At 41.4% G+C, this 18,391-nt stretch overlaps 2 protein-coding genes across 2 annotated transcripts in view; one reads left to right on the top strand and one right to left on the bottom strand.

Annotated features, from left to right (window-relative positions):
* cemip (cell migration inducing hyaluronidase 1) overlaps positions 1-12,779 on the top strand; it is a 59,765-nt gene extending 46,986 nt beyond the window's left edge. The window contains exons 13-29 of the mRNA XM_030765913.1: positions 1,221-1,430; positions 2,514-2,719; positions 4,845-4,914; positions 5,387-5,515; positions 5,990-6,075; positions 6,308-6,439; positions 6,985-7,020; positions 7,352-7,507; positions 7,752-7,932; positions 8,391-8,606; positions 8,958-9,169; positions 9,604-9,789; positions 9,899-10,103; positions 10,385-10,474; positions 10,829-10,986; positions 11,264-11,364; positions 12,652-12,779. Coding sequence (XP_030621773.1) covers positions 1,221-1,430; positions 2,514-2,719; positions 4,845-4,914; positions 5,387-5,515; positions 5,990-6,075; positions 6,308-6,439; positions 6,985-7,020; positions 7,352-7,507; positions 7,752-7,932; positions 8,391-8,606; positions 8,958-9,169; positions 9,604-9,789; positions 9,899-10,103; positions 10,385-10,474; positions 10,829-10,986; positions 11,264-11,364; positions 12,652-12,779 — 2,502 coding nt within the window. The remainder of the gene's footprint in view (positions 1-1,220; positions 1,431-2,513; positions 2,720-4,844; positions 4,915-5,386; positions 5,516-5,989; positions 6,076-6,307; positions 6,440-6,984; positions 7,021-7,351; positions 7,508-7,751; positions 7,933-8,390; positions 8,607-8,957; positions 9,170-9,603; positions 9,790-9,898; positions 10,104-10,384; positions 10,475-10,828; positions 10,987-11,263; positions 11,365-12,651) is intronic.
* A 2,705-nt stretch (positions 12,780-15,484) lies between these two features.
* On the bottom strand, positions 15,485-18,167 carry mesd (mesoderm development LRP chaperone). The gene is made up of 3 exons (XM_030766237.1): positions 18,015-18,167; positions 16,865-17,097; positions 15,485-16,279 (listed from the first exon to the last, which is right to left on the bottom strand). Exons 1-3 carry the CDS (start codon positions 18,165-18,167, stop codon positions 16,045-16,047), a joined length of 621 nt encoding a protein of 206 aa, XP_030622097.1. The 3' UTR covers positions 15,485-16,044.
* Between the last annotated feature and the right edge of the window lie 224 nt (positions 18,168-18,391).

Below are 18,391 nucleotides of genomic sequence, written 5' to 3'. Positions count from 1 at the left end.
CTTCTCTGGCAACTTAGCTTACACAGCGAGAGATGAAGAGCTGTGTGTGTGTGCGTGTGCGTGTGTGCGCGCATGTACATGCATGAATGCATTTTTGGGAGTGTGTCAGGTGGATGGCCTCTTCAGTAATTGCTCTGTAAGTGGCTGAGTTTCCTCCCTCTTCACCTTAGCTGTCACTGAGAAGGTTGTCCTGGTACATGCTACAAGTAGGTCACTCCACATTCTAACAGCCTGCCAAGTCCAAAATATTACTAATAATGATTTAAGGATTGTTAATACTTAAACATGTAAACAGTTGTCACTTCAGGCACAGAATGTCACAGTTTTTAATTTTCTTGACGGCTACAAGCTGTTTGTGTATCATAAGCCAATTATTATTGTTACATCTTGGCTGAACAGCATAAAATGCATTCCTTTTTTGTTGAGTGTTCTTAGTAGTCACTTGAAATCTTTTCAACGATTTAACCATTGCCAGATGTGTCGTGCAGAAAAACGACATGTTGATGTCAAAATATTATTGCAAAAAGTCCTGCTTTGCATAATAACATACTCACGCACCTGCATATACACACACACACACACACACAGAAGTCAGTTAATTAAAAAGGTTGAACCTAATAACACATGGATCTTGTTTTCAACATTTAACTGGATGTCAGTTGTTTGAGGGGCGTTAATTGATCATTCCAGCCGCAGTCGAAGACTTGGATGGAATCACATCTTCCCGATGGTTATAGACAAATTCTTATGATTGCTGTCTAACAGCCTCATTTAATCAAGCGGTACTGAAACAATTAAAGAGCGGGAGATTTGGGTCACGGCAGGGCAGGCTATCATAGATGGAGAGAGGGATGAAGGAGAGCAGCCAAAAGTTTCATCCGCCGTTTTTTCCCCCCGAGCGACGCCTTGTGTCACCAAATGTGTTTTCATGTGCCGTCATGCTCTCAGAAAAAAAAAAAAGCCAAATTTTGTGTGAAATATTTCACGTGCAGGGACATTCGAGTTCCCAATCCACCCTGCTCCCACTTCTCGGCCGCTCCCAAGACCACCCACCCACCCAGCCGCGCAAAATCCAATCGTCGTTACGTCGGGAAAAACGTGCAAGTTCATGTAAATTGATTCCTGACGTGGATAGATACCTGTCTCTCTCTCTCTCTCTCTCTCTCTCTCGCACACACACATACAATGTTAAGAGTGTTTGAATTCTCTTCCTCTGTCAGGTGGAGCGCGGCTTTAGAGCGGTGCATATTGAGGGTGTGGAGCTAAAGCACATGGGCCAGCAGTCGATGGGTCACTACCCCATTCACTTTCACATGAACGGGGACGTGGACGAAAAAGGAGGATACGACCCACCCTCCTACGTGAAAGATCTGTCCATCCACCACACTTTCTCTCGCTGCGTCACTGTCCACGGCTCCAACGGCCTTCTGGTGAGTGACACGTTCTACGGGAAACAGGACGGGCTGTTTGACATCGGCAGTACTATGTATACCCTTTTAAAATGTGTACAAAATATATGTATCTGTGAAATACGTATTTACTTTCATATTTAAGTGCATCCCTCATATCATTAAGGCAAATGTAAGTGCATTTACAGAGTGAACATGTGTCCAGGCTCGGCACTCGTACATGATGGGTAAAGCAGCCCTTACCACAGGAGGCTGGAGGTTTTTATCTGCCCACTGAGAGTTGGTGCTCTGAGAAATAGATGAATGTGGCGCAGTACGGAGAAGTTGCCGGACTCTCATTCTATCGCTCTGATGGCCTCACTTACTGCCTCCCAGCCTGTCAGCTATCGTACAACCTAATGACCCTTTCAGTGAGAAACATGCTCCCTGACTGACTCCATTTATCACTTCACTCCTCTGGAAGTGAAAGCTAATGAGCGCAGGTAGATAACCAACCCGGTTGTGTTAGGGGGGCCGGCTTGGGGGGGAGGCGGAGGGAGGGGGGGAGGGTGTTCTTTGACTGCGTTCATTTATTCACGCGATACTGTGTCGTCCCACTACGACGGTGGCTGAGTCTTGACGGGAATGACTCTGTGACACAGCTTTGTGATAATGCCTTTAACAAGGCTTAGAGGGGTTTTTTTTGTTTTTTTTTCTCCCCTGCTGGGGGACAGATCAGGTACGCGGCCAACACTCTGTTCACCTACTTTACTCAAAGCCTTTGTGAAGTGCCAGTCAACACAAACAATGTGCTGTCTCTGTGCCAAGTCACTCAGAACAGAAGCTTTTACGTACAGACTGTAGCTGTGAGAATTATTCATTAGCTGCATTATAACAGAAGCAAAGCAATGGAATGGTACATGAGCTTGTCTCATTTCTGTGACTACAGAGGGAGAACTGAAGGAACAGAAGCTGAGGTCAATGTGGAGCAACTATTAATCAGCGTCGTATCTGATGACCGTTGAACATGTGTCACGTTTGTTTAATGTTAAAGGATTAAACCCCGCCTAAGGACAACAGTCGGACTGTGCTTTGGTGGTCATTTGTATTTTGTTGGTGTGACAGGTGAAAGATGTTGTCGGCTACGATGCGCTGGGTCACTGTTTCTTCACGGAAGATGGGCCTGAGGAGAGGAACACATTTGAGCACTGCCTGGGGCTACTGGTGAAAGCTGGCACGCTGCTCCCCTCCGACAGAGACAGCAAGATGTGCCGTTACATTACCAATGGTGCTTATCCCGGATATGTAGCCAAACCACGTCAGGACTGCAGGTGAACCATTAACTATACACACACACACACACACACATACACCACACACACACACACACACACACACACACAGAGCAATTCTCAGTCTTATTGCATTGCCTTCCCTCCTCTGTTTACTCAAGGCTTTCCCTTCTATCAGCTCCCACACTCTTAAGATGATAGTCCACATAAACATCAAATAAAATTCTTCATTCTGAAGCAGTCCTCCTCAAACCATCCAGTAATATATGACACTCCGGGAAACTGTAAGGGACTTGAAACATATTAACCAGTAATCTGCGTGCCTCACTTTAATTTTATTCCTTCCTGCCCGATAATAGGATATCTCCTTAATGAGCTTGTCCATGCATCATCACTGTTTTATAATGATTTTCATGCCCAAAAGTACTTAGCAGTGCATTTAGGACTTCAGCTTAATCTTACTCATTTAAAAAAAAACAATATCACCACATTTATCATCTTGAGTGCCTTGAAACTATTTCATTCGTGACTGAGGGTAGCAACAAATAACTATGCTGAGCCCATATTTACATTTTAAGGAAATGCAGATGTTATGGGGTTGAAGTGTTCAGTTTTAGAGATCCACACGGCACTTATCCTATAATTACAAATAGAAAAGTTGCAAAAATACACCACAAAAGTTATTAAGTAGGCGGAAGAATGCGGACTTTGTCTTTGTGTTTATACAGAGCCTGTTTATGTTCTGGGGTTAAGGATGTTTTTCTGTGAATTGCATGATCATAGTACCCCAAATACACAAACAGAGCCATGCAACCAAAGCCTCCAACCATCCGTTTACTGCTCCCGTTTGCTTAACGTTTTGCAGTCTAAATATTCTATTGAGTTTCAGAAAGTAATTAATGGGGAGATGATTGACACATAAAGGACTGAATCATTTTTCCTGTGAACTTGAGGGTGTTTGAGGCCACAGACTGCTAGTATCCTAGACTTACAGAAACAGTACTCATTTATAACTCAGATTTAGAAAGAACTCTCTCCCTCTCTCTCTCTCTCTCTCTCTCTCTCTTTCTGTGCTAGAAACTGAAACCATACATGCTACAGCAAGCAGTCAAGTACACAGACACATGCAAAGTATGTGTTCAGGCTTTGTCCTGAGCACATGTTCTGTGTGTGTGTGTGTGTGTGTGCGTATGTATGTGTATGCGTATGTGTTTGTGTGTACACCCTCTCTCTGGGTTTGTAGAGTAACTGTTGGCCTCTGTGTATCTTTGTACTATCTGAACAGTATATTTCAAAATCTCTGCTGAAAAAGGGAACTTTTGTGCTTGACATTAAACAAGATTAATAACAATATCACTTAACATGACTTATAGCTGTTCAGGACAGAGAGTAAAGTTTGTGTACAGATATACACCCACATATGCACAATATGAGCATGCACTCATATGACCTAACAGTTGTGTGTATGTGTGTGTGTGTGTGTGTGTGTGTGTGCATATGTTTCCCTGCTTTTCTCAGTCTGATGTAGAATAAATATACCATTTGGCCTGTGGAAATGTATAAGACATTTTAAAGCTGTCAGGTTTTCGTAAACATATTATAAATTCTTTGCCATTATTTCTATGCATATATTTCCACATCCCTCTACATCTGTACCGAATTCAAATGTGTCATAATATGTAGAATTTGACATAGCACATTCAGAATCTGATCAATTCAGTATATTTGAAATGATAATGGATTTTGACTTGATTATACAAATGTTGCATGCGGCTGTTCATGCAAGCACTTTCATATTTTTCTCAGAAACACTTAACCTGGAGCGTGTGCCACATAATAAACGATGTCATAAACTATGATAAACTATTTCATGGCAATGGCTCCTTGTTTTGTTATTGTATGCACAGTATTAGAATTATCCTGATTGAATTCACATGCTCGTGGTGACGTTCAGTCGCTGGCCATGGTTCAGTCTGATTAAAGCCTGTTTCTCCCAGTATCTCTACTTGTCTTGGCTCTACAACACACTTAAATGAGACTTAAACTACAGATGGAAGGAGAGTAAAATCTAACATCTCTCTCTTAAATCTGAACCCTCTCTCCCTCCTCATTTCTATCTCTCTCTCTCTCTCTCCCTCTCGTTTCTCTCTCTCTCTCTTTACAGTGCCACATCCACCTTCTGGATTGCCAACCCCAATAACAACCTCATCAACTGTGCTGCTGCCGGCTCTGAGGTGAGCTTTGTTACCCTGGCAATGGGCCTGATTAATGATGTTGCTTTATCAGCCTGAACTTGGCCGTTTTTTGTTTTTTTTCTTCTTCACAGTCCTCATATACAATAGAAGCTCTTCAGTGCCGTCACTGCAGTTACATCAGACAGCACAGAGAGTGCTATGCTCTGTGTGTCTGTGCTATATGTCTGGGTGTTTCTGTACGTTAATTAACAAGGATGTTCTCCTCCCCCACATGTTTTTACATAAGTATAGGCATCATTAGTGCAGACATGCATGTCTCCCTCATGTTAATACGCTGACACACTGTGTGTGTGTGTGTGTGTGTCTCGTGCATGTATGTGTGTATGCTTGTGTGCATGTGTGTGTGTGTGTGTGTGTGTGTCTCGTGCGTATATGTGTGTATGCTTGTATGAATGTGCGCGTGTGTGTGTGTGTGTGTATGTGTATGTGTATGTTCTGGTACCTCCTGCAGGAGACAGGCTTCTGGTTTATTTTCCACCACATCCCCACGGGTCCATCGGAAGGCATGTACTCACCTGGCAAGACAGAACACACGCCCATGGGTCGCTTCATCAACAACCGAGCGCACTCCAACTATAGGGTAAGACAAAGGCAGAGTGAGAAAGACAGAGATGACTGGAATGACGACCACACTCCTCACTGCTTGGCCATTCCGCATACACCTTAAGGAGGCTTTGCAAAAGATTTATAGGCAGTGGGTGAAAAAGAGGAAGAGAGTGTTTTGGCTCCCTGTGTATTCTGCTTCTCATGTCTAATGTATGGTATAACTCTTGGCAGCTGTGCTTAATGGAATTATAATTCTTTTCAAGCTGCTGCCTGCTTTCCATTCAATAAAACATGAAATGTGAGGACAGCAGAAACCTAGGGTTTTGGCATAGTCTGTGTTGAAAAATTTTTTAGCCTTGGATTGATCATCAAGTGAACATGTGCATTGCAAAACTGGGTGTTCCTTACCTTGGGTAATATTTCTGAGATTTCCTGTTTGTGTAAGAGTGAGTACAGGTCTGTTTTCTTTGCCTGAGTAGCTTTGTTTGTCCAATTTTTTTCCCCCCAGGCTGGGATGATTCTTGACAATGGTGTGAAGACCACAGAGGCCAATGCCAAAGACAAGAGGCCCTTCCTGTCACTTATAGGAGCCAGGTTAGCACTCACACCACTGAATTTCATCCACATCTGGAGCAGGCCTTTCAGGATGTGAAGAATCTTTCTTTCCTCCGTAGAGCTGCCAGTAGAGACCCAGGCCAACGTTAGATCCAAAGACCCACTGAACTGCAAGTGTTTGGAATTGTTTGGTTTAGTATCAGAGGCCCTGGGTTAGGTAGCAGAAAGAGTTGCGCTGTGTGTAAGCACATTTTATGACTTTGTCTTGCAGGTACGGACCACACCAGGACTCGGACCCGTTCAAACCCAGGGTCCCAGCTATCATCCGGCACTTTGTAGCCTATAAGAACCAGGACCATGGAGCTTGGCTGAGGGGAGGGGATGTGTGGCTGGATGAATGCCAGTGAGTGAAGGCGTTGAGTACCTCACAGAATAGAATGGCCTCTCTCCTGTTATCGCCTGTGACTCAGTAACTCTCCAGTGGGACACAGGGCTCTCTCTTGTTCTCTCTCTCTCTCTTATACAGACACATACACACACACATGCCCACCCACCCACCCACCCACAGCTTGTGCTTTGTGTGCAACAGTGTGACCCTCTCCAATTTAACACTGCCAAACACTATACAGTAGTACTATAGTCTCTCTCTCTCTCTCTCTCTCTCTCCTTCACACATAACCCCCACTCCCCCTTCGTCACTCCAACACACACTCCCTAATGTACAGTGGCACACTGTTCAATCCATTTCTTCCCCGTCTCTGCCTTACTCATTGCAAGCCAAACAAGGATTTGTCAGAAAATGAAAGAACCATGATTTTTGGTCCTATGTCCCAAGCGTTTCATGATGCTATCGTTTCAGACTCTAGCTGTCTGTATCATAGTTCACTTTATTTGGACCTGTGTGGCATGTGAGTGACCCTGACAATGCTGTGTCTTTATTACACTCAGGTTTGCTGATAATGGAATTGGCCTGACGCTCGCCAGGTAAGGACCCTAATCACTCCCCTCCCCCCATGTATTTCTATGTATAAAAATAAATGTGTTCTTTTTTGTGGAATATGTTATAGTCCTCAGTGTTGTCACTGTAATTGGAAAATGCCTTATATGGAAGCCTCTTGAGACATGGTGGGAAATCAGTGCTTTGAGAGAGTGTGAAAGTAATTTAGCAGTTTGAAAGTAGTGGCTCTGGGGACCGCATGTGTGTATGTCATGCTGACTGCACTTAGCAAAGCGTTTCTCTTCCTGTTTTGTATGTGTATGTGTGTGTGTGTGTGTGTGTGTGTGTCTGTGTGTGTGTCCATGTCCATGCGCACAGCGGTGGTACGTTCCCTGATGATGATGGCTCTCGTCAGGAAGTGAAGAACTCTCTGTTTGTGGGGGAGAGCGAGAACAGAGGCATGCCCCTCCCCGATAATCGTATCTGGGGTCCGGGGGGACTGGACTTGAGTGACAGGACCCTCCCCAGAGGAATGTGAGTGTCCGTGCATCTGACCGATGGTTTAACTTAACACACCAATGTTCTTCATCTCTTTTTCATCTTTATTTCAGTTATCCCTTTATCAGCTGGAGTTATTCTAGGAGTAACATTGCGTTACACTAACTCTGACTGATGTGTGACATTTTTCAATTTTGTTTTATTTTATTTTATTTTTTGATACTGCGGATACATTCACCTTTGTCATGAGACTTAAAACAGTTCATTTTATGTCCCTCAGAGATTTTCCCATCCGTGGAATGCAGATTTACGATGGGCCAATCAACGTCCAGAACTGCACTTTCCGCAAGTATGTGGCCCTGGACGGACGACACACCAGTGCTTTTGGGTTCCGACTTAACAACTCGTGGCAGAGCTGCCCCAACAACAATGTCACTGACATCAAATTTGAAGATGTTCCAGTAAGTCCCACCCTCAAGCCACATGGAGTCAGCAAAGTTGTGTTCTAAGCTCTGTGTCAGTCAGAAGGATATACGTCAACACCCCAGAAAAATATGGCTTTCTCGGGTTGCTTTGCGTTCTGGAACTCTGACTTGATGTAGATGCTGTCAGAAAGTATTACATAGGCTCAAAGCATGCTGGGACAGCAGGCAGGAGACTGACAGAGATGAGCTAGAGAAGGTGCCTCCCAGCTCCGTTTCCCGCTCTCAGCGCCCCAGGTGGCGAGCAGAGTCACATCAGCTGCCTTTACTCAGCAGTTAAATCACAAACTTCTGACAGCCGCTCACATGTGTTCCAACTTTAGCTAATGAAATTTCAGTTTCATTTTGTGAGGGTTTTTTCGTTGTTGTTGTTGTTGTTGTTGTTTAAATGACTCATAAGCCACATGTTTTCTGTCATTCCTGCCCTGATCAATTAGATTACGTCCCGTGTGTTCTTTGGAGAGCCAGGACCATGGTTCAATAAGATGCAGATGGATGGTGACAAAACCACTATTTTCCATGACATTGATGGATCGGTGAGTGAATACCCAGGAGCCTACCTGGTCAAAGAGGACAACTGGCTACTTCGCCACCCAGACTGCATTGATGTGCCTGACTGGAGAGCCGCCATCTGCAGTGGGCGCTATGCCCAGGTGAGTGCCATCCAAACATGCCAAGGTATCCACTCCCAAAAACATGCCCTGCTGACATGCCCTCCTAAACGTGACTGTGTCTGGTTCTGAGGTTTGTTTGAATGTAGACAAGCACCAACAGACATACTTCCAAGCGCACTCAAAACAAACTCATTTTCACTAATTTTATGCTTGATATTGGTGTTTGTTTATACACTGTGATACAGCTCAGATATCTCCATGGTCTTGTTTTACACGTCCGTTTGTTTTTGGATACTTCATTTAATCTGTGTAATTTTCACGGCGTGAGACAAAACAGAAACTCATTTGTATGAAATACTTGAAATAGTCTTCAAATTTCTTGGGCTTCAGGTTTACATTCAGACACGCAACCCAGCCAACCTAAACATGAAGATGGTGAAGGACGAGTATCCGGACCGGCCGCTGGAGCTGGTTGGAGCCCTAGGGAAGAAGAACCACTACCAGCAGTTCCAGCCCGTCATCAGTCTAGCTAAAAGCTACACTATCCACTGGGACCAAGCTGCTCCTGCTGAGGTCACAATCTGGCTCATCAATTTCAACAGGTCAGCCTGGAAAAAAAAAACAAACAACAACACATTTACACCAACTGCATCACACTGTCTAACCTAGTTCAAGGCATGATATGTCACTCCCCAGTTTACAGGGATGATGTTCAGTCAGGATGCCCTTGTGGTATCTCACTCCCATGTTTATTGTGTATGTCCTCTTGCTGTAGGGAAGATTGTTTTTTGTTTACTTGAAAATGTTATTTACGTAATTTACTTATGTATGTAAATTACATACATGCAGCAAATTAAATGCACGTACTACATACAAAATTGTTATTGTTATGTGAAATCCATCCTTTTCATTCTGGTGTCTGCTGACTCTTGCAGTTAGTTTTAACAAGCACTCTGGTGCCATCTAGCATACATGAATAATAATTGCATGTATTAAGACAAACAAAGAGTAACTCAGCTGTTATTCTCGTAAACAGGAACGATTGGATAAATGTTGGTATCTGCTACCCGAAGGGAACCACTTTCACGATCATCTCAGACATTCATAACCGTCTCACCAAAGAGACACGCAAGACTGGTATGTTCATGCGGACGTCCCAGAGGGAGAAGATGGGGCACACTATACAGCCACGAGGCTACTACTTCTGGGATGAAGACACAGGGTAAGTACAGCAAATACTTTGTGTGTGTGTGTGTGAGTGTGTATTTTTTGTCTGATGTGTTTGTTGTGGCTTGTCTGTTATACATATTATACATACTTTCCCTCTATAGGCTGCTCTTCCTCAAAGTCAAGGCCCACAATGAGAAGGAGGACTTTGCCTTTTGCTCTGTGAAGGGTTGTGAGAGAGTGAAGATCAAAGCGGTGATTCCAGAAGGCAGCGGCCCCAGTAACTGCATGGCTGAGGCTTACCCCAAATATGCTGAGATGCCCATTGTGGATGTGCCCATGCCCAAAAAACTGCCTCAGTCCAGACTGGTAATGATACAGTTTCGTCCATACTAGAAATTAAAGTTAAATGTACGGTGTAGCGCTGTTTACCTCAGAATGTTTTTTGTTTTAGTTAGAGCATTACTGTAATTGTGTAGTGTGTCACATAATATGAATTATGTTTCTAGCAGTATACAGCATCATACTTAGCTGCATTTAGACGATGAAGTTTTTGCCAAGTTTCTGAATTCTAGAACAAAAAGGCCTCGATCATTAACATGATGCATATTAGAATTTTAAGATAACTCTCATTTCTTCTCCTTTCGTAGCCCAATTCACCTGAACATTTCTTGGAAGTCATACTTGAGTCCTACAATACACGCTTCTTCCACATCAAAGAGGACTTTGCCTACATTGAGGTATGAGTGCAGACTGTTGTACACTATGTCCCAGTACAGCACCACCACTCCCTCTCTTAAACAGTTTACTGTATTGATCTGACCTGAATGGGTAAATTTAGACAAAATCCTACACCAGACCGCTTGCCATATTCTGCATATCCGTTTAGCTCTCCCAAATTCACTTAAGAAATAAAAACATGGAGAAAAGCGATTTTCAAAACATTTGGATGGATCCATCAGGATGAGAGGCACTTTACAGTGCTGCTGACATGACCTAGATGATATCAGCCATCAGCATGTATTGATTTTCCATAATGTACAACTCTGTCATGGTTGTTGAAATGGGAGCTCTCTCATTGGTGGCACTAATAGGTCAATGGAAAGAAGATCTACCAGTCAGACGACGGTGTCCAGCTGACTGTCATAGATGGCCACAGTGGTAAAGTGTTGGAAACTAAAGGCTTCAGAAATGCTGTACTCATGGGCATCCCAGCACAGATAGACAAGTACATCATGGGCCTCAAAGACAAGTAAGACCAGACACTAGCACAACTACAATCAAGAGATATTGTGCCCGGATTTATAACCGGATTTATTGTTTAAAAATATGTTAATGTGTGAATGTAAATAATTGAATACTTTATTTGTCTTGCCCAAAATTAGAAAAAAGGTGCAAATACAAATGACTTTGGTAGTGCAGATTTTCCAGTGCAGTGAGACATGACAGCATATAGCCATATTTTACCTGTATATTTTTGTCATTATAATAGCATGGTGACTGTCACCTTCTGTCATAAACTCTTATAGGTCAATTGTGTTGGTAACATCTAAAGGAAAACTTGTCACAAGGGGGCCCTGGACAAAAGTGCTGGAGAGTCTTGGAGCAGACAAGAATGTTAAGTTGAAAGGTAACCAATACACACCCAAATCATATTTCAGAAGTCTTTTAAAGCTATAAACTACCTTGAAATACCTGAACAATAAGGTTTCGTACAACTACTTCATTGTACAACATCGTACAATATCGCACAAATTTTTCCAACTGAATCCTTTGACAACAGTGCGCTGCTGGACAGTATTCTGTTACAGCACATTCAGCACATGAAACAGGCACATTAATAATGTTTTGTCTGAAAACAAAGAGAATAAAGTCAGCTAAAGAATTAATATGTTATGCTGGGACTCCATGCATATTCACTGCTTTATATGTTAAATATTTATCTTTCTACAAAAATACAGGAGGGGGCACTATTGTCTTTCTGTGGTGAATACTGATGAAGCAGAAATCGACATTAATAGTCTAATACTTGTACTGTTGTCTGTGACAGTATTGTCATAAATGTACTGGATTTACTTGTCACTAAGTGCCCTCTCTGTAATTCTGTCCCTGATGAGACATCGCGTTTTTTCCCACTCTGAGCAAAACATTAGAATGTAGACACATCCTTTAAATGTGGCGATTCTTGGAACTCTCCATTTAGAACCCTCTTCTATGTAGCTATTCCATCAGTTCTCCAGGGAAACATATCACACATGTGTGAAAAGAGGGTGAGAAGAGGCAAATACACACACACACACACGCACGCACACACACACACACGCACACACACACACACATATACATGCCAGAACAGCAGGGTCCTTCCTTCTACCACTCCCTTCACATACTGCTCTGTCCCTCCAGACTCTCATTCCACTGCTGAGAACTACAGCCCTTCACATCTACTCTCAACAGTCTTCCACTTTCACTGCACACATATCCCTAAACGACTGTGCACAACAAAGTCCATGATTTGGGAAAAATAAAGCTACAGTGATACACACAGGAGCATATCCACCACAAACATAACTAATAGCTCATTTATGATGATTTAGACTCAATTTTCAGGTTCCTCAAAGTTTAAAACAAACTCAGAATGAAAAAAGAAAAAAAAAAACTCTCTCTTGCCATGAGAGGGGCAGGCAGAGTGACATATGCTATGCATTAGAGATGCTTATCATTCCACAGTACATAACTGCAGCCTCTTGCTAACAACGCTAAACACTTTTCTCATAGTTTATGCACAGTCAAAATCAAAACAAACAAAAGCAGTGAGTGCAAAACATTTTGATATAAAAAAACTGAATGGGGAGGCTGATTGCATTCTCTCGGGCGTCATGTGTCAAACGTGGTTTCATTTGTGTTTTAATTTCAGATAAAGTGGCCTTCGTCGGCTTCAAGGGAGATTTCCGGCCGGACTGGGTACGGATGGTTTTGGATGAAGAGAGAGCAAAAATTCACCAAGTTCTACCCATCCCAGTGGTGAGAAAGATGAAATTATGAGAGCTCGACCCCACGATAGAGAGTCTAGACTCTCGCATGCACCACTGCCAGATCAAGCTGTGTGCTAGCCGCCCACTAAGCACAGACAGGACTACTGAACCCGCACAGTTCAAAAAGCATGCTTTGTGTTACCTAGCTACCTTTCCGGCAGGTCTCAATGTGTTTGACAGTGTGGACGTAAGTGATTTGGATTGTGTCGTCAGTTGACTATACTTGACTTTTATCTGCTTACGAGAGAGGGAGGAAAAAAAAAAAACAACATTCCTTTGTTTCGTCCCTATCAGTGATGTTTGCCTCCGTCTCATTCCAAAAGAGATGTTTTTTCTATGCTGTAAGACTTTTCAAAACTTAGTGTCGTGATGTATTCCATATAATTGTCTCATATCAGAGTTTGTGGTCTGTATGTTACGTTATACAACATAACCAGCATAAAAGTTCAAACTAGATGTGGAGTCAAGGAATCTCGTGAGCTGTTCTGGCTGCTCAGGAAACAGAGGTCAGACATTCTCACTCAGAAACCCCAAAACATGAACGAGAAATAGTTTGAGTAATCTGGATTAGGATATAATCCAGAATAAATTGGCAATTTTTCCTGTATTTGCCGAAATAGCTGGTCTTTTTTCGGAGATTGTAATTGTTTTGTATGTTTTGTGTGTTTCTAAGATTCCTCAGATTGATAACAGAGATATATTTTATACTTATTTATTGTACAGGTAAAATCTGGAAGGGACATCTTTTAAGTTGTAATGTATTTCTGTTCTGTAAAAAATTAAATTTTAGCATTTAAGTTGCATTCAAGTATATGAATCAAAATATACATCTGTTACAGAGGTGAAGTTGTACATTGTTGTGATGTAAATGTGACTTTGATTTGAGAGTAATAAACTTGTATTACTTTGGATCAAAACAAGTGAGAATTTTTGTACAGAAATAAATTATCATTTAAAGTTTTTTTTTCCTTTCTTTTCGGGTAACACTATATATTTAGTGACCCTCCCAATAAAGTGTTAATGCGCAAAAAGAAATCTTCAATTTGCTGTCACTTGTCATCATTGACTATAAAAGAACTTACAAGCTGGCATCACACCAGCTGTCTGTGTACTCAAATTTGTACTTTAGAGTGACACTTTGAATTTACATAATGGTTGTTTCAGAAGATACTCTAAGACAGCTGAGCAGCCTAAACAAAGAGAGTTGTGAATGTGTGTGAATTTCTTTGACTTGAGGCGATGTAACACATTTGTCTGAGTGCATCTGGTGCAGTGGCTCCTCTTCCTCTGCTGTGGGTGTGGTTCCTTAGTCCGTTGTAAATCACTGTGGAATGTTGAACTTCAGCTCACAAGCAGCTGAAGCAAAAGGGAAAGAAAAAAAAAACAACAGCTATGAACCATAGAGTGTTTTCTCTGACACTATTTAATAACCCCTGCATTCTTAGAATACGTCAACCAGGTCAACATCAAATACAAATTAAGATGTTGGACGTAGTCTAATACAGTGCGTTTTAATAATTGCCAAAGTGTATTATTGCGTGTTTTGGTTTTGGCACAAACATTATCTTTCATAGTGCTGAGTGTTTACATGTGATAAAACAGAATGACTGGAGCAGCCTATGAGAATCAAAACAAAATATGACTGTGCTATTTCTAATAACTTTCTACATAATATTCAAGATAAAATAAACGTACCAGAATTTCAACATGAAAAAAGGTGTGTCTGCTTGCGTGATAGTTCATACAAATTTCAAACACCTGGCATAGCATTTGTATAGTGTGTTGTGTGAATTTTGATCTCAGTTAATGGCTTGATTATACAAGTACTTTCACTCTTCAACAGGTCAAAAGACCACGCTTTTCCAAAAGGTGCTTTAGTTCAGGTCACATTTACACATGCACACATCATCATTATCTGATGCCTCTGCTTAGTGAAGCATAATGAAGACTTCAAATTAGTTTGATGTTGTGGGTCGACTGATTGAGTGAAACAACACCACAGCCTTTGTATCTCCTCCAAAGAGACCTGTGCTTGTAACTTTCTCTTAATAGCCCATGGTGTGGAGATGGGAAAGGATGACTTATTAAACCATAAGGTCCACATTACCTGCTCTGTTGTTGTGAAAGCTCTAGCCATCTATATCTGTGTACTGTTGACCTTGGCTGTTATTTAATCTATTTTTGCTGTGTTGAATTAGGTAAAGCACTACAGAGAGACAGCATGCTGTAAGTCTTTTAGGGTAGGACCATAAAAGGTTTGTTGTGAGGCAGGTTTCTATCTGTCTTTGAAGTGATGAGTGATTTGTATAAAAGAACATTGCTTTAGTTCAAAGCAAAAGGACGCTAATGTGTAACTTCAACAAGGTTCATTTCCTTGTTTGCTATTGACCACTACGATAATGTTCAATTCCCAGCAAATATTATTCTTAATCCCTCAGGTCTGGGTGTATTTTTTTTAAAATAGTGGTTTTCAGATAACAGTAAGATAGACAAAATATAGCTTTTCAATAGGACCAGATAACATTGATTTTTTCCTGGCTTCAGACAGTCCCAGCACAAATCATTTAAATCATGTCCTCCTTTAACGGATAGAACACACAATAATTCCAAGCCAAGGGTATGAAAGAGATCAGGAAAAGAACCTCTGTTTGAAAAGAGTTAGAGGAGGGAATTATATAATCCTAGTCAAGACAGTGACCACTCTTGATAAAGTGGTGTAGGTAATTACAAGTTTTATTTGAATTACAAAAATCAAAATCATATGGGAATTGTAGTCATTCATAACAGTGGAACACCATACTGAATAATGCAACAAGTGCTATAATCTTTCACTAATGAAACATTTCTTAACCGTGTCCCCGAGATGACAGAGTAGTAACAATTTCAAGGGGGAAATGCGTCAATCATAAATGTGCTCAGTGAAATCTCACAATTTCATTTTCACATTAAAGTGATCATATGTAAAGACAAACATACTCAGTCAATGCAGATTACACACACACACACACACACACAGTGGATATTCCTACCACTGGCCTTCCAGAAATCCACTCTTGGGGCGAGTACCATCTTCAAAGAATACACTTCCATCATACTGCCTGTATATAAACAACACTGTAGGCCTTTTAAAACAAACAAATAAACATGGATTTAAAAAAAAAACTGCCACCTTGCCAAAAAATACAAGTAGCCATGTATTTGCAGTGGCGCTGAAGTGTCTGATGAGATCTTGCTGTTTCGTTCAAGTGTCTTAGGAAATCTCAGCATGTTGAGGATCATAGCTCCTGTTTATTTTTATTTGCTCTGTTGGATGATTTCTTGTCCGTCTTCTTCTTGGCATCTTTTTTCTCCTTCTCTTTGCCATCTGCCTTGGCCGCCTTCCCAGGAAACACCTGTCCCTCCACGGTCACATCAGCACAGCGGTCCTGGGACACTAGGAAGTCTTTTATCTCCCAAGCGTAGCTTCCATCACGCAGCATGAAAATGACACGGTTTGAGCCCACCACGAACCTGCAAGGAACAAAAACAGTCAACTTTTTTTTTTTTAGCACTTATGAGGAAAAAGAATAAACAGTGCAAGTTAGAGTTAGCGATAGTAATTTTCACATCATGCTGTAAGTCTTTTAGGGCAGGACTATAAAAGCTTTGTTGTGAGGCAGGTTTCTATCTGTCTTTGAAGTGATGAATGAATTGTATAAAAGAGCATTGTTTTAGTTCAAAGCAAAGAGATGCTAATGTGTAACTTCAACAAGGTTCATTTCATTGTGTGCTTTTCTATTTAATGTGATGAAATTACAGTTCTGAAACACTAAAATGTGTTGAATGCCAAGCTTCACGTGATGTTTTATGGTCTTAAGATGTCAATTCAGATTAGACGGCAAGAGAGTACAAGGGAAAATGTTAGTGAAAAAAACTGGGACAAGGCCATTCATTCACATATAGCAAATATATTTCCTCCCTGGTCTGACACAACATACCCAAAATCAAAGCATAGCACATCATGCTACTTTTGAAGTTCCAAATTAGACTTGGGCATAAGAAAGTCCTGCTTTATGGACAAAACAAGCCTCTACAGTGTGTAAATATGAAAAGTACCTTTGAATATCATAGTTGGCATTGAATAAGCTGCCTTGCCAGAGACTTGTAATCTCCTCAGTCTCCTTCTCTGTGGGGTTTCCTGACACAGAGGCAAACACCATGACAGTCTTTCCTTTCTTTGACATCTTCAGGAGATCCTCAGGTTTGGATGGATCCACTTTAGAGAAGTCAATAGGTGGAGGAGATCTTCTGTGCTCGGGTAAATCCCCCTCTTCAATATCATCATCTTTCTGTAAGACAAGGCGTCATGTCAGCCATGCATTTGGAGGTTACTCTGAGACACTTTGAGTCAAACACTCAAATATGTAATGATACTGACCTACTCATGTACTGTGTAGCTGTAAAACAATAGATATGATTCTCATACTTTATGAGCTGAGGAATGCATGTGATCCAAGTTCTAGTAAAGATATACTGTCCTGCCATAGGCAATGGGACAAAGTTTTGCGTGTGTGTGTGTGATTTGGCAGGAATAACATTTGATTGGACGGGTATGATTTTTGGCAGGATATGTTAATGCCTTGAATAAAAGTGAGGGTCCTACATTGAGCAGCTTATGGTGTCTGCGCTTATATGATAACTCCCTAAGTTACAAAGCAAGGGAATGGATGATTTACAGAAAACACTGCAAGGACTTCACAGAGCCATAAACTGAACTACATAAAATTTCGCTTAAATTAGAAGCAACTAAAACACAGAACGTCACTACTGGGCCTTCATCTTACTTTTGCTTTAAGAAGAAGTGTGAAGAACTCGTTCACCATCTTAACACCAGGGATTAATTTAAAAAAAAAAAAAGCCAAAGGCAAGCAAATACTGATATTTTCTTTGAATTAACCCATGGTATTTGTAATCTGTGGGAAAATATTTCACAACGCCGGTAACTAACCTAACATCTCAAACAGCGGCTTATAGATAGTGAGCTAGTGATCTCCAACTGCATCAACTCTTTTGCTTACGGATATGTCGCCTCGTACCTATCCAACCGTACTACAGTATCAAACTCAAACACAAAGTCAAATATAGAAAGAGCAGACTAGGAATCATATGTAAGAGAACTAACAGGCTTAAATGGCGGGGTAAATGGCATTAGTTCCTGACTGAAGACTTTCAGCTATCCCACCACAAATCTGAACAATCTACATACCTCCCACTGCTCCAAGAGTCTTGCCATGTCCGCGTCATTGTAATCCCGAATATCTTTTTTCTTTTTAGGCTTAGTATCCGCGCAAGCTATTGAAAATATCAGTATTAAAGCGAGTAAAACCGCAGAGCTTCTCCATGCGATGGGAGACGCCATGTTTAAACTTGGAGCGCTTGGATTGGCTAACATTATTGCATCGTCAGAATATTTGAAAGGGGCGTGTTGAATACTCATGTGATATTCACAGTTTTAAAGTACTTCTGTAAACTGCATCAGCACTGTCTTCTTTAGATGGCTGAAAACCACCATATATTATTGATTGACTGTTGCTAGATATCAGTGAAATACAGAAGATTTGTCGAGTTGGCGTAAAACCAAAG

Source organism: Chanos chanos, chromosome 2 (genome assembly GCF_902362185.1).
Source record: "Chanos chanos chromosome 2, fChaCha1.1, whole genome shotgun sequence".
NCBI classification, from domain to species: Eukaryota; Metazoa; Chordata; class Actinopteri; order Gonorynchiformes; family Chanidae; genus Chanos; species Chanos chanos.
The sequence above is the reverse complement of the archived record's forward strand: the minus strand, read 5'-3'. Positions and strand labels throughout refer to the sequence as shown.